Raw genomic sequence first — 14,595 nt, 5'->3', positions numbered from 1 at the left:
CCCAGAGGCAGCTACTCCGATGGGTTTCATTTGCTTTATCTGTGTGAACTGTCCTTCTAAAGCATGAGCAGGTGTTTGGAGGGCAGGCGCTTTAATTTTGGGTGAATGTCCCTGTGTTTTATATTTCACTCACCCATGTGGTGGTGTGTCTGGCTCATCTGCCTCTTCCATGGCCTGTGGTGTATTCCGTGGTCTCTATCTGCCCATTTCACCTTCCACCCGCCACCGCCATGATGGCACAGCAAGTATGCATCCCCTGTGTGCTTGGGAGGGGATGTCTTTGGGATATGACCCCCAGGAATGGACCTGCTGGGTCCTCAGTCTGACCAGGTTGGCCAGATGGTGCTGCAGAATGAGAGGGCTTGGGGTGCTGGAGGTGGGGGGCAGGCATCGCATCTCCACCAATCTAGTAGTCAAGTCCTTACTCCTGTGGGTGTACCCTTTTCATTGCTCCAAGCCTTTCTGGCTTCTGGAATAGATTGTTTGTGTCCCCCTAAAATTCGTATGTTGAAACCATCACCCCCAAGGGAATGGTACTGGGAGGTGGGGCCTTTGGGAGGTGATGATGAAGGTGGGGCCCTAACGAGTGGGGTTAGTGTCTTTATAAGAGACCCCAGAGAGACTCTCACCCCTTCTGCCACATGGGGACACAGTGAGAAGGCTTTCCATGAACCAGGAAGGGGGGTCTCACCAGACACTGAATCTGCCATGCCTCGACCTTAGCCTTCCAGCCTCCAGAACTGTGAGCAATAAATTTCTGTGGTCTACGAGCTACTCAACCAATGGCATTCTGTTATGGCAGTCTGCAGGGACTAGGACAGCTTCCTCTGTCACAGTGCCTTCTTCAAAATCTTGCTCATTTTCTTTTTTAATTCCTTTTTGCTTCTCTGGACCTGCAGGAGTTCCTTGCATAGTCTAGGTGTTAATCATGCTGGTTTGGACACTGCAAATATCCTCTAGAGTCTCTCTTTATTAACTCTGGCTATGGGACCCTTGGTTGAATAGAAGAGGGAAGTTTTTAATAAGCCTGACCACTTTGCTCGTGGAAACCAAGTGGTGCCAGCCTGTCTGCTGGAGGCAGAAGAGGGTGACACCAGCAGACAGCTTGGGCACCACCTGGTGTCGGCAGGTAAGGCGGTGCTCACAAGACAGCCTCCGCAGCTGTGGAGAGCTCTTCTGCGTGTTCTGTGACCCCACCTCCCCATGGCAGAGCGGGGCTGGGTGGGCCGGCAGTCTATGCACAGGTTTCCAGAAAGGTGAGCCCGGACAGCAATAGCCTGTCTGTCCGCCCCACCCTCCTCTGCGTGTTGCATCTGGAAGGAACTTGCATCTGCACCTAGGAACCCATCATGGGCTCTTCCTGGAGTTCTCTGCCGAGTCTTGCGTGCGCACACCTCTTGTCAAGGACACCCTGTGAGTGTGCCTTGGGGCAGAACAATTTCTGCTCTCCGCTCCCCACGCAGGCTCCTGCCGTATTCACCCTTCCACCCCATCAGCTGCAGCAACCAGCGACTCAGTGACCGTCCTTTGTGTGTCTCCCCAGGGAACCCTGTTGGCATCGTCTTGGCATATCAACCCGAGGGTGGAATTGCTATGTTTCAGAATGTCTTAGTCCATTCCAGTTGCTCTGTCACCCAGGCTAGAGTGTAGTGGCGTCATCACAGCTCACTGCAGCCTTGAACCCCTTGATTCAAGCTATCCTCCTGCCTCAGGCTCCTGAGTAGCTGGGACTACAGGCACTAACCACCATGCCCGGCTAATTTTTTTCTATTTTTTGTAGAAATAGGGTCTCACCATGTTGCCCAAGCTGGTCTCAAGTGATCCTCCTGCCTCAGCCTCCAAAAGTGCTAGGACTATAGGCATGAGCCACCAAGCCCGGCTGGATAATTTTTCCTCTAACACTGAAGACTGGTGGGGCAGAGGCCCTGTGAACACACACAGACTCAGAGCACACGGCTGGAGCAAACCCACTTTATTTGGCATCGGGAGCCCAGCTCACAAGCTGGGCAGCTCAGACTCACAGCCATCACACCAAGGCTGGGGACTTCTGGGGGCTGGGAAATGGGCCCCGGCCCCCCATGGCCTGGTTATCACCCGAGTTGAAATGTCTGTCTGCATCCATGTTCCCGACCTGGCCATTATGTCTACCCTGTGCTGAGTTTTGTGAACTGGACTAATTACTCTACACACGAGGATGCTGCAGGCAACTGCGCTACTGCTACGTCATGAGTTTTGCGAGATTCACCTACCAGAGGAAATATGAAGAACAAGCCAAAGATACAGCGAGATGAAATGCCACGGTAGGGCCCGGGGGACCCTGCTAGAGAGGGGGGACCAGGCGTAGGGAGGGTTCCTGCATGGCCACGTCGGCCAGGAGGGGCAACGGGGAGGACGGAGGTGGACAGGGCCACTGGGACGAGGCACCGTGCGCCCACACCCCCCGCAGGGGCAGGAGGGCCCCTCTCTCAGGGGACATTGAGAGTGTTGCACTTTCTTTCTCTTCCCCGAGGAGCTGGGTTCCAAGCGCACCCCAGGACCCTTCGTGTGCTCTCTTCTCCCAGATGCTAACCCCAAAAGCCTGCCCAAGGAACAGCCCCGTCCCAGGCACCCTTTGGAAGGTGTGGGGTCTGGTTCCCTTTGTGCCAAAGTGACATCCCCATGCACAGGCATTGAGGCCGCTGGTGACCCGGGAGGAAAGTGTGGGCCCCGAGGCGCTGGGTGAGTCTCTGATGGAGGAATGAGCCTTGACCAGGGCCCGGGGAGGGGCTGGGTGCAGGTGGGGGAGTGACTAGCCACTAGGGGAAATGTCTACAGCCCCAAACACATCCACGCCTCAAGAAGAAGGGAAAAGGAACAGTGTTGAAACATGTATGATCTGGAACAACCGAAGGCGGAGGCACCGGAGACGCTTCCTGCATCTACAGCTGACGGGTCCCTCGGAGGTGAGGATCTGTCCCCTCTGCCTCGGGCTCCAGGGGACCCTGCAGGGTCCACGTCATCACTGCATGGGAGGGGAGAGGGACAGAGACAGAGTGAGAGACACAGAGACAGAGAAAAAGAGAGACAGATACGGAGGCAGAGACACTCAGAGACACAGAGATGGAGAGATAGAGGCAGAAAGAAAGTGAGAGACACACAGTGAGACAAGGAGTCAGAAAAAGAAACAGAAACAGAGATAAAGATAAAGAGATACAGAGACAGAGACAAAGACAGAGAAACAGACAGAAAGACAGAGATACAAAGAGACACACAGACAAAGAGACATGGACAGAGACAGACACAAAGCGAGCCAGAGAGAAGCAGAAGTAAAGACAGACACAGAGAGAGGAAGAGATGGAGAGAAAGAGACGCAGACACAGAGAGGGAGATCTCTACTGTCCCAGGCACGACACACCCAGACTCAGGAGACCTGACGTCCCTACCTGCACCAAGCCCCAGCCTCTGTGTCCCCTAGGCCAAAGCCTTGTCACCTGCAGTGGGCACGGATGACTGGGTCGCTCAGGCAGGGAGCTGCTGGTTCCAGCATTACAGCCCCAGGTGCAAAAAGCCCAGTGTGGGTCGCTGAGGCCTCGAGATTTATTTAGGCCAGGCCTCGGGCAGAGGGTGAGAAGAAACCCCGAGGACCTGAGCCCCAGGCGGGGGGTTTCCACCGGGGCTGCGGCCTCCAGGCTCTGGCACTCAGGGCCCAGATGACCCTCCTGTGCAGAGACTGCAGACACCTCGGACCACCTCGGCTCAAATCCCCAATGTCACCCTCCCTGGCCACCCACTCACTCCTGAGACTCGCCTGCATGAGGCCACGGTGCGCAGAGTCAGGCTGTGACTCTGGTCAATCACCGCTGGCAAGGGCTCCCCGCCAGGAAGATGCCAGCGAGTGAGCGGGGCCCCCCCTGCCCCACTGGGCACAGCCCCCCGCACCTGCAGCAGCATGCTGAGGCCCAGGTTGCGGTGCTTCCTCTCCAGCTCCGACACGGCCTGCAGCAGGGACCGGAACCGCTCGGCTGGGTCAGCCAGCTCGTCCTCCGGGACGCCCTCCTCTTTCTCAGCCTCCTGCAGGAAGTGCTCCTCCTCCTCAGCGAAGAAGGCCCGCAGCTTCTTGTAGTCAGTCAGGGCCTTCTTCCTGCGGTCCATCACGTGTCCCTATGGAGCGAGTGGCAGGAAAGGACACATGTGTCCTTGGGCCCCAGCTGGGTACCTCGGGCCACCCTCCCCACAACCATCACCTATCCCTGGGGCAAGAGAAGGAATTGAGAATATGCCACCCCAAGACATGCTGCTGTGGCATATCGACTTATTTTGAAATAAAAGCATTAAAAAAAAAAACAGCAGGCGCAAGATCACTCTGATGTTCACTCCGCTTCTTAAAAGCAGATGAAGTTCCCATGCGGGCCAGGCAAGCACAGCAGCCTATAATCCCGGTGCTTTGAGAGACCAAGTTGGGAGGATCACTTGAGGCCAGGAGTTCAAGACCAGCCTGGGCAACATAGCAAGACCCCATCTCTACAAAAAGTAAGAAAAAATGAGCTAGGCACGGTGGTGTGTATCTGCAGTCCCAGCTACTCTGGAGGCTGAGGTGGGAGGATTGCTTGAGCCCAGGAGTCAGAGGCTGCAGTGTGCCATGATCACACCACTGCACTCCAGCCTGGGCAATAGAACAAGACTATCAAGAAAAAAAGAAAGAAATTCCCATGTGAAAGATGCCCTCCCTATACCAACAGAAACAATATTCTTATCAAGGACAACAGGAAGTCGAGGCTCATGGAATTTGGTACAGATTTTGCTAAAATAACTATCTTTTAAGCCTCCCACATAATGTAGTTGCTTTTATTTACAACTTTCATCCGTCTCTGTCGGTACATAAACCATTTGACTCTGACTGCTTTTCTTTATGAGGGCTCCCGTGCCGCGCAGGACCTGCGTTAAATCCACACGCTTTTCTCCCATGCGTCTATCTTATGCCAATGGAGCTCTCAGCCCCACCCCGGGACCTGGGCGGGGAGAGGCGGTGTTCTCTCCCTGTGTCAGTTAGCATGCTCAGCTGCGCACGAAGGCCCCCACCTCCCAGCAGCCGAGGGGAAGGCACATCCCTGAGTCTCTGCTGGATCCAAGGCCTGGCAGGCACGTGACTGTCGTGTCACAGTACACACCCGCTTTTCCATCCACCTTCCCTGCCGCACCGTCACCAGAACTCCGATGGCTGGAAACCATCCCATTGGCCTTCAGCTAAAACTGACACGTGTTGCTGCTTGGCCAGTCTTCGACGCCCGACCCTACAAATACGAGACTACGGCAAGGTGCTACTCTGACTTGACTCAGGTTCACCAGTGTCTCTGACCTGGCCCTCGGCCACCCTGTGCAGAGCGTCACAGAGGGTTACGCTTTTGTGGCTGACAGAAAAATGCAGATGACAGCCGGGTCCTGCTGGTTGGCTGACGGGGTGTGCCACTAATTCCTTCCTTTGAATTTGAAGGCTTCTCTCTTCTCAGCGTCTCCGCCGCTACCCCCCAAAACAGGTCCAATTAAAAGCTCCGATCTCCTAAAATCTGTAACCAACACAAGTCTTTTGGGGCAACACAGGGTTACTGAAAAATGAGAGGTCCCCAGAGCCTCTCAGCGTCACCTGCACGTGGCAGTTTGTGCCCATCTTAGAAGCAGGGGGACGTTCAGAGGAGGGAAACCCAAAGGCAGCGTGGGCTGCCAGGGGTCCAAGTAGCATTGTGGACCCAATTTGTCACCTCTCTGCCACTGTCTGAGGGAGGCCTACACCTTAGGCCTCTGTGGAGTGGGCAAAGGCTGGGCTGGACCAGGAGCACAGAACACCCCAACACAGGGTAGGACTGGCCGCCTCAGCCCCAAGGTGCAGACCCACAATCCAAGAGCTTCCATAGTTTTTAAAAGTGCTTTATAGGCCGGGCGCGGTGGCTCACGCCTGTAATCCTAGCACTCTGGGAGGCTGAGGTGGTAGGATCGCTTGAGCTCAGGAGTTCAAGACCATCCAGAGCAAAAGCAAGACCCCCTCACTAAAAACAGAAAAATTAGCCGGGCATCATGGTGGCACGTGCCTGTAGTCCCAGCTACCCGGGAGGCTGAGGCAAGAGGATCACTTGAGCCCAGGAGTTTGAGGTTGCAGTGAGCTATGATGACACCACTGTACTCTACCAAGGGTGAGCAAGAGGCTGTCTCAAGAAAGAAAAGTGCGTTGTTTCCACATGTTAAAAAAAAGGAGGTTAGGGGATTTATGAAACCTGGAGAAACTAGTATAGATTCACTATACACAAGAAAAAGTCACCAAAGAGAGTCTAAACTAATGTGTGGTGTCACCTTGAGAAAAGTAACGCTATAGTTGGAATGTTTGTTGCTCCCCCCACAAATTCCCATGGTGACATCCTTATTCCTAGGTGATGGTGTTAGGAGGTGGGGTCTTTGGGACGTGATTAGGTCATGAGGGTGGAGCCTCATGAATGGGATTTGTACCCTTAAATCAGGGACCCCTGAGAGACCTCGCCTCTTCTGCCACGTGAGGACACAGTGAGAAGCTGCCATCTGTGAACCAGGAAACAGACCCTCATCAGACGCCAAATCTGCCAGTGCCGTGATCTTGCACTTCCAGCCTCCAGAACCACGAGCAATAAATTTCGATAGTTTAAGCAGGCAGACTATGGTAGTATGTCATCGCTGCCCAAACACACTAAGACACTTAGCAAGTCCTCCGGGCACACAGATGGTTCTTCTGAGAAATAAAGGGCAGCTCTCAGATCAGAACCAAGAGTACTACAAAGAGTTACAAATGTGTTTAAATAAAACCCAAAAAGGAACTTGGATGAAGCAAATCACCTACAAATGTGGGGAGAAAAAGAGGCCCCCACCCACTTTAGCTAGATTCTATTTGGGAAATACAGACACATCCTACAAAAATACCCTGGAGCTCATTAAAGTCCAAAGGCCCCTCCCACAACTAACCAGTCCGGGGGTTCGGTAACCTGGCCCTTTGTCTAGAGTCCTGAGACCAAGATCCCCAAGGCTGCCACAGGCCCCCCACTTGCCTTCCACACGGCAGCCGCTGACTCCGCCTGGCCGTGCAGGTCCCGGGCATCGTTCAAGTCTTTTTTCATGATTTCCACGGACCCCTTGTTCTCCTGGAGAGAGAGGCTGGTTACTGAGGGTGAGCAGAAGGTCTGGGTCCCCAGGCCACCACACCCAGAGGGACATCACACCAGCCGATTGCACTAACAGTCTGTCCCAGAATCAACCCCCAAGCACTTTGTCTACAGACAGCAGCATGTACCCAGTTAAAAGGTTTGCCATGGTACTGGGTGCCAGAGCTAAAGCGGCCATCTAGGTGGGTTCTGGAATTCCATGCTCCTAAGTGGGCCCTGTTTGGTGTGTGCGCTGTCCAGCATCAAAGGCCTACACGGTCTTCTTCTGCACCCAGCCCAATTGGGATGTGGGTCAGTCTGCTGGTACCAGGAGCCCCGAAGGCAGGAGCGCCCAGTGGCACAGGCTGGCTGGGCACCTGCTCTGGGATCCAGTGGTAGCTTTTCTGCTGAACCCCACCTCTCCCACCTCTCTGGTGTCCACGGGCAGTGACCCCAGGGCACACACGCTATCCCCAGAGTGCAGGGAAGAGGTCACAACGCCTGGCACTGGCAGGGACCCAAACATACCAGGTAGGCTTTTCCGCTGGTGTGCAGTGTCCAGGCGCCACTGTCTGGGTACCCAGGGACCTGGCTGTTCTCTCAGAAATAACAGTGTCCCCTCACCCAACCCCCCATGGGCACGATTTCAGGCCCCCAGGACTCAGTTGCAGTCAGACTCTCAAGGCAGGTTTCTGCCCAGTGGCAAAGAGAACATCGGGGAAGATTCCAGAAGGGGGTGGGTGAGGGGACCCAGGGGGCAGCCAGGCAGGCCGAATGGTGGCTCAGAGAGTGGGCAAGAACGTGGAACAGGCTGGTTGACACGTGATGGACCAAAGGGGCTGACAGCATTGTTCCCAGGGCACAACCTGTACCGGGGTTGGGAGGGGTGGGGAGGGACGGCGGGGTGAGGCCCAGCCTCCGAGTGACATCACACCTGAGGGAACAGCGAGGGGGAGGGGTCAACCTGTGGGAGCTGGAGGGGGCCTCCAGGGCACATTGGGGGTGGGGACCACGAGGATGGGGGCGGAGGAGAAAGACACGTAGGAGGAAAGAGCACAGGACTTCGCAGGGACAGAGAGGAGGGCCAGGGACAGCGGAGATGAGACGGAACAGGGCTCTGCGAGGAAGGGGGTGGGGGAAGACCCAGCACAGGACCCCGTGGGCGAGGAACAGCGGAGGTACGGAAAGCACAGGTCTGTGGGCAGGGCCAGGGCTCCGCGGGGACCCCGGGGAGAGGGGCACAGAGCACAGGCCAGGGGCTGGGACCGCGGAGGTGGGAATGGCGTAGGGCGCCACAGAGATTTCCCCCCCCGCCAAGGGAGGGGCACAGGGCTCCCCGGGGACAGCAGAGATGGGGAAGGCACTGGCTGCCGCAGAGACCCGGGGGGAGGGCACAGGACGCTGTCTCCGGGCGAGGACAGGGCTCCGCGGGGCGGGGGCAGGGCACAGGACCCCCCCGCCCCGGGCCCGCGCACCTTGCCGCGCAGCGCCTTCCTCCAGCGCGGCTCCCACTCGGGCGGCTCGGGGCCCGCGGCCATGCGGCAGGCGGCGCACAGCGGCCCGGCGTCGGCGCGGCACAGCAGCTGCAGCGCGGCCTCGCTGGCCGGCCCGTCGCGCGCGGGCGCCGCGGCCGCCTCCTCGAGCGCCAGCAGGCGGCGGCTGAGCGGCGGGCGGCCGGGCTCCACGGCGCGCTGCCAGCAGTCGTCGGCGCACTCGGGGCACGGGAACGGCCCGTCTTCCTCGGCCCAGAAGCGCACCACGCACGCCCGGCAGAAGCGGTGGCCGCAGTCGGCACGCACCGGCTCCCGCGGCGCGCGCTGGCACAGGGCACAGGCGGCCTCGGCGGGGCCGGCGGGGAGCGCCAGGGCTGCGGGCGGCGGGGCCGGCGAGGGCGCGGGCAGAGAGGGCCGGGGCGGCCAGAGAGCGGGCCGGAGAGCTGGCCCGGGACGGGGACGAGGACCCTGACGACGACGACACCAACGCCGGGAACGCGCGCGTGGGCGGGCTCCTGGCGGCGGTGCGCTCCACCCCGCAGGTCCTGGCAGCTCTGTGCCCCACGCAGGTCCTGGCAGCGGTGCGCTCCACCCCGCAGGTCCTGGCAGCTTTGTGCCCCTCGCAGGTCCTGGCAGCGGTGCGCCCACGGACCAAGTCCTGGCAGCTTCGTGTCCCCGCAAGGTCCCGGCTGCAGTGCGTGGGCAGAGGTGCGGTCCACCCACAAGGTCCGGCCGCGGTATGTTCCGCCTACAAGGTCCTGGCAGTTGCGTGCTCCACCCCTCGGTTCCTGGCAGCGGTGCGCTCCACTGTCTGGCCCGCCTGCTGGCCCACAGCGTCACACCCTGAAATTTTACTGGGACTCTCACTTTCTGTATTAATGACTCATCAGAAAGAGGGAAACAAAATATTTTTCATTATTTGGAGATTCCATTTCTAAAAGTATTTTTCTGTAAGCTGCTAGGATCTGAGCTGTGCGTTACCCGCCTCCTCCCCCCAGTGGCACACCCACGTGGGTGGGGGCGGGGCTGGAAAACGGCCTGCGCGGGCCTACCCTGCGTGGACATCCCTTGCGTGCTAGGATTCCCGCGTGTGCCCGTCCCGCATGCACCGCCCTGCGTGGACGTGCCCCTTGTGCACTCATCCTGCACGGACCTTCCCTTGTGAGCCCTTCGTGAGTGGACAGTCCTTGCATACACCCTCCCGGCCTGGGACCTCCTCGCGTGGGCCTTCCGCGCATGCGCTCGTCTTGTGCTGGCCTTCCCTGCGTGGACACACCATGCGTGCACGGGTTCTCGAGTGCACCCGTCCTGCATGCACCGCCCCGCGTGGACATGTCCCGTGCACTGCCCGTGCACTCATCCTGCACGGACAGTGCCTTGCGCGGGCCCTCCGTGGGACACCGCTTGCATACACCGTGCCTGGGACGGCCCGCGTGGCCTCCTGGCCCCTGAGGAGCCAGCCTCGAAGTCAGAGGACTGTGGAGGGGAGAAAGCTTTCATGGACTCAGTGGTGAAGCCTGTCACAGGTGTATTAGTTAGCGTTTCTTTAAAAAAAAAAAAAAAAAAAAAGGAAGGGAGGGAGGAAGAAAGGAAGGGAAAGGAAACTTTTTGGAAGAGCAATCTTTTTATTTTGAAAACAAGCAAGAATTCGCCTAAAAAATGTAATTTAATACTACCCAATTTTTAAATTTTAAAAATGTTATTCCATTAAAGGGCAAAATCTAACGAGGTATTACTTTTTGGTTTTATGAGAGCTATTTAATTGCCTTGGAAATGCACGAGGCTGGAAGAGTGACAAGTAGCCTGGGGTTAGTTCTGTGGAGTAGTGGTTAGAAGCCTTCCAGCCCAGCCTAGCTAATCTGTTGGGTAAACTAGGAACATGGTGGGAGAAAAGTAAAGAATAAAAATGAGCAGACTGCATAATGGACTAAAGGCTGTGCGTGAGAAAAATAATCAAGAGTGATAATCAAAGACAAACAGCCAGATGAGGAATATTTGAGCCACAAATATACAGAGTTCATAAAATTTGGTAAGGAAAGGTACAATGGAAAAATATGCCTGCTCAACAACACAAATGATTGAACAGACATGAGAAAAAAATGTACATTCTGACCAGTTAAGGTATCAGAAAATAAAGCAAGACTCCTTTTTTTCACTATTAAGTAAGCAGACAAAAAGGACTGGAGTGGTCCATGAGTTATTGCTCAGTATTAGCATTTCATAGACATCAAAAAAAAAAACAGTAAAATATTTGCTGGCCTTGGGAGTTTTGGGCTCTTGAATTCCCATTGCTTTGGTATCAAAGAACTAAATAAGAGCATGTCTCACGACAAAGTTGTTGTTCTTCTCAAGATAGTATTTTAAATTGATTAATGTGAAATATTTGGGGATTTAATTGACAAGTACTAAAAAATCTGAGTATTTTCTATAAGACTGTGATAAAGTGGAGTTTGTTTTGTTTGTTTGTTTTGAGATAGAGTCTTGCTCTGTCACCCTGGCTAGAGTGCAGTGTCGTTAGCCTGACTCACTGCAACCTCAAACTCCTAGGCTCAAGTGATCCCCCTGCCTCAGCCACCCTAGTAGCTGGGACAAAAGGCACACGTCACCACGATGCCTTGCTGATTTTTCTGCTCTGGATGGTCTTGAACTCCTGAGCTCAAGCCATCCTCACACCTGGGCCTCCCAAAGTGCTAGAATTACAGGCAGGAGTCACCACACCCAGCCAGTACTATTTGTTTTTATCCACTATTGAATAAATGAATAAATAAAATGAACACCAGCCAGAGATAGAGAGTGCATTCTGGGCAAGGCCCAACCACAAAGAGCCCTGCGCTAGTCAGGGGTGCTAATGGAAAAAAGCAAACCCAAACTCTATAAAATAATTTAAAGAGGTTTATTCTGAGCCAATGTGTGTGACCTCAACCTGGGGAGCCACACCCAAGAAGCTTTGAGCAAGTGTGGTCCCAGGGTGACTGGGTTCCACTTTGGTTTTGCCCATTTTAGGAAGACAGGAATTGCAGTTAAAATCATACATGTAAGGGAAGCATTGGTTTTGCCAGAAAAGGCAGGACATCTCAAATTGGAGGCTTGCAGGTTATAGGTGGGTTCAAAGATTCTTTGATTTGTAATTGGTTAAAGAAATAAAGCTTTGTCTAAAGGCCTGGAATGTCTTAAGGTGGATAAGAAAGTCTGTTGATCCGAGACAAGCCACAATATATGGACTCAAGTGATCTTTTGAGCAAATTGATGTCTTGCATAAATAACTTTTGCAAAATGAATGACTGAATTTAAAGATGGTGAATATTAAGTTGCCGTTAATATCCAATATTATGGATAACAAATTTGTACGATATGTTAACCTTTTGACATAAAAAAATCACATCACAACCAATGACTCAATTTTTCATGTTTTCATTTTGTCTTTTTAAAAAACTTAAGGCGTGGGGCCACCACAGGAAAGGGAGTCAATTTTTCATTTTAATTGCAATTACAATGCTAATCTCTTAAATATGTCAGATGTCAAAATTCTTCAAAAACCGTAAGATTCTGAAAACCCAAATATACCTACAGTATTTCTAAACTGAAACTAATCAGAATAATAGTAATTCCAAGGGTTGGTGTCACTATGCATAATTCTAAAACAAGCCCATCATCTTGACCCAAGCAAATTGGGGTTTCTTCCCCGGAGTGCTGGAGTGAATGAATGATAGTGTTTCTGCTCAGATCCCAGCACCTGGTCTCCAGCTTTAACCTGGATGTTACCAGAAACACGGACTGGAACTGAAAAGGGGCTTGCTTGGTACCTTGCACAGCCTTCAGACACAAGTTACAGCTCTCTGCTTTCTTCTGTCTAAAATTTGCAATATCCCTGACCCAGTGGTTCAGGCTGCCGTAACACAATGCCAAAGACTGGGTGCCTCAAATGATAGAAATTTATTTTCTCACAGTCCTCGAGGCTATAAATCCAAAATCAAGGTGTCACAGGGTTGGTCTTCTCCCAGTGTCCTAGCAGGGTCGTTCCTCCGTATGTGTCTGCGTCGTAATCTCCTCCTCTTATTGCGACACCAGTCCTGTGGGATCAGGGTCCACACCACCGAACTCGTTTACCTTAATTTCCTCTTCCATGGCTCCATCTCCAAACACAGTCTCATTCTGAGGTCTGGGGGGCAGGGCCTGTGAAATTCGGAGGGACACAATTCAGCCCATCACGACCCCCGCCCAGCGCGCAGGATGAGCACCGGCGGCCTTCCTCTCAGCTCAGAGCTGCGTCCTCTGCTTTCTCAGGGTACTTGGATTCTTGCACACACTGAGGGTTCGTGTGTCTCTGAGATCACAACGGAGCCTTTGTCAATGACGGCCATCTCTATACGTGGGACCCCTAAGGTGACGTGGGTTAACTGCACGGCTCTAGAAAACTGTCGGTTTGTCACCAGCATTGCCCTCTGTTCACGAGCGCCTCCACAGTGGACAGCATAGGGCCCAGGGAAAACTTCCCTTTCACCCCCCGCCCCGAAAGTTCTCTGAAAAATCCTGCATTTAGCCAAACAGGGCGGGCCGAGAACTCTCCTGCAGCCCTGTCTTAGTTGCCTTCAGCTCAGCAATCCGTTTTGGGGGGAGGCACATTCTGTATCTCACAGCAACACCACGCCAGGAAGGTGGTGCGCGCAGGACCTGAGGCTCAAACGTAAGACTACAGAAGCCAGGGACAGGCGGCGAGCCCAGTCCCCATCCGGGCCTGGGTGAGAAAAGTCGATGGCACTGGGTGTGTTTTGGGGGGGGAGGGGAGGGTGTACCACGTCAGTTAATTGACATTGCCGGTGGCTCAGAGAAGGGCCTTTCTACGCAGTCCGGGTGCCCGGGTCTCCATCTTCCGCTCGCGCGCCCCCCGCGGATGCAGCAAAGGTGCGGGGCGTCCTCGGGTGTGAGGGTGACGCGCTGGCCGGGGCTGGCGGACCAGCCAGGGACCGCGGAGTCCCTCCAGGCCGGCCATCGCGGCCGGGCTCGGTCTTGGGGTCCCGCGCCATGGGGCACCCCCGGACGCTGGGCGCTACGCCAGGGTGCCCGGCTGCAGGGATGCTAGATACGGGGTGCTGGGGTTACCAGGGTGCAGGGGTGCCGCGGTGCGCGGTTGATGCCCGGATACTGAAGGGAGCAGGGGCCGCCCCCTCCCTTGCACAATCTCGGGCGAGCTGCTCACGCAGACAGCGGAGGAACAGCAGTCGCTAGCGTTTGTGCGAATTGGCCGATCTCGGTTGGTCCAAATTCAATCCTACCCGCCCCTTACCGCAAACCGATTGGCTGACGTGTCTTTCCAAAGCTACCCTTCATTCCGTCACCCTTGTGGCGTCCCTCGGCTTTGTTTCTGAGTTTGGAATTTGTTGTATTTTACGCACGTCTGTGCCTTAATATTTTCTCCCCTGTCCTTGGACATCGTCGTGATTTCCTGACACGCGTGTGACGCAGGGATGCGACTGCTTTGGAGTGGAGGGTGGCGGTGGGGACCAGCCCAGGATGTCCCTCGGGGTATGTCCGGGTCGTAGCCAACTGGCCGCCCACCCCCAAACTCCCCTCCAGGCGCCCGGCCCCCAGTCCTCGGGCTCGGGTCCCTGCGCTCCTCTGGCCTACCTCTCCCAGGGTGGAGCCCACCTCTCCTGAAAATACACAAATTCTTCCCATTAAAATAGCCTTGTGATGTGTGCGTTGCCTGGTTTCCGTATCTTCCCCAAATCCTGCCTGAGGCCACTATATTCGAGAGCCCTTAAGATACATAATTATTGAGCTTAGGAAATGTATGTGAGAAACTTGGGGCGGGGAGCTCACTCCCGCTGGAAAACGGTTCACCAAAACATACTGTGGAGCCGAGCGGCTTGGCGGGGTGAACGGGGCCACCAAAGGCCGCTGCTCGGGTCGGGAGGGGCCCTTAGCCCCGGGGCGCCCGCCCGGGCCCCCAGACGCCGTCCATGCGC

The 14,595-nt window shown here is 55.1% G+C and overlaps 1 protein-coding gene and 1 long non-coding RNA gene across 2 annotated transcripts; both read right to left on the bottom strand.

The window, feature by feature from the left end:
• Nucleotides 1-1,957: 1,957 nt before the first annotated feature.
• RNF187 (ring finger protein 187) lies at nucleotides 1,958-9,694 on the bottom strand. Its single transcript, XM_045567013.1, has 5 exons — nucleotides 9,682-9,694; nucleotides 8,612-9,417; nucleotides 7,044-7,136; nucleotides 3,919-4,140; nucleotides 1,958-3,001 (listed from the first exon to the last, which is right to left on the bottom strand). Exons 1-5 carry the CDS (start codon nucleotides 9,692-9,694, stop codon nucleotides 2,999-3,001), a joined length of 1,137 nt encoding a protein of 378 aa, XP_045422969.1. The 3' UTR covers nucleotides 1,958-2,998.
• A 2,853-nt stretch (nucleotides 9,695-12,547) lies between these two features.
• LOC123648959 lies at nucleotides 12,548-13,963 on the bottom strand. The gene is made up of 2 exons (XR_006738848.1): nucleotides 13,914-13,963; nucleotides 12,548-12,802 (listed from the first exon to the last, which is right to left on the bottom strand). It is a non-coding gene; the product is annotated as an uncharacterized LOC123648959 (long non-coding RNA).
• Between the last annotated feature and the right edge of the window lie 632 nt (nucleotides 13,964-14,595).

Source organism: Lemur catta, chromosome 13 (genome assembly GCF_020740605.2).
Source record: "Lemur catta isolate mLemCat1 chromosome 13, mLemCat1.pri, whole genome shotgun sequence".
Lineage (NCBI taxonomy): Eukaryota > Metazoa > Chordata > Mammalia > Primates > Lemuridae > Lemur > Lemur catta.
Note: the sequence above shows the minus strand (reverse complement) of the source record. Positions and strands in the feature narration are given on the sequence as shown.

What these genes read in the sequence shown, in the direction of transcription:
- RNF187 (XM_045567013.1), bottom strand. An exon ending in GGAAGGCGCTGCGCGGCAAG is followed by an intron (nt 7,137 to 8,611) that starts GTGCGCGGGCCC and finishes CTCTCTCTCCAG; the next exon opens with GAGAACAAGGGGTCCGTGGA. An exon ending in CAGCGGCTGCCGTGTGGAAG is followed by an intron (nt 4,141 to 7,043) that starts GCAAGTGGGGGG and finishes CTCGCTCCATAG; the next exon opens with GGACACGTGATGGACCGCAG.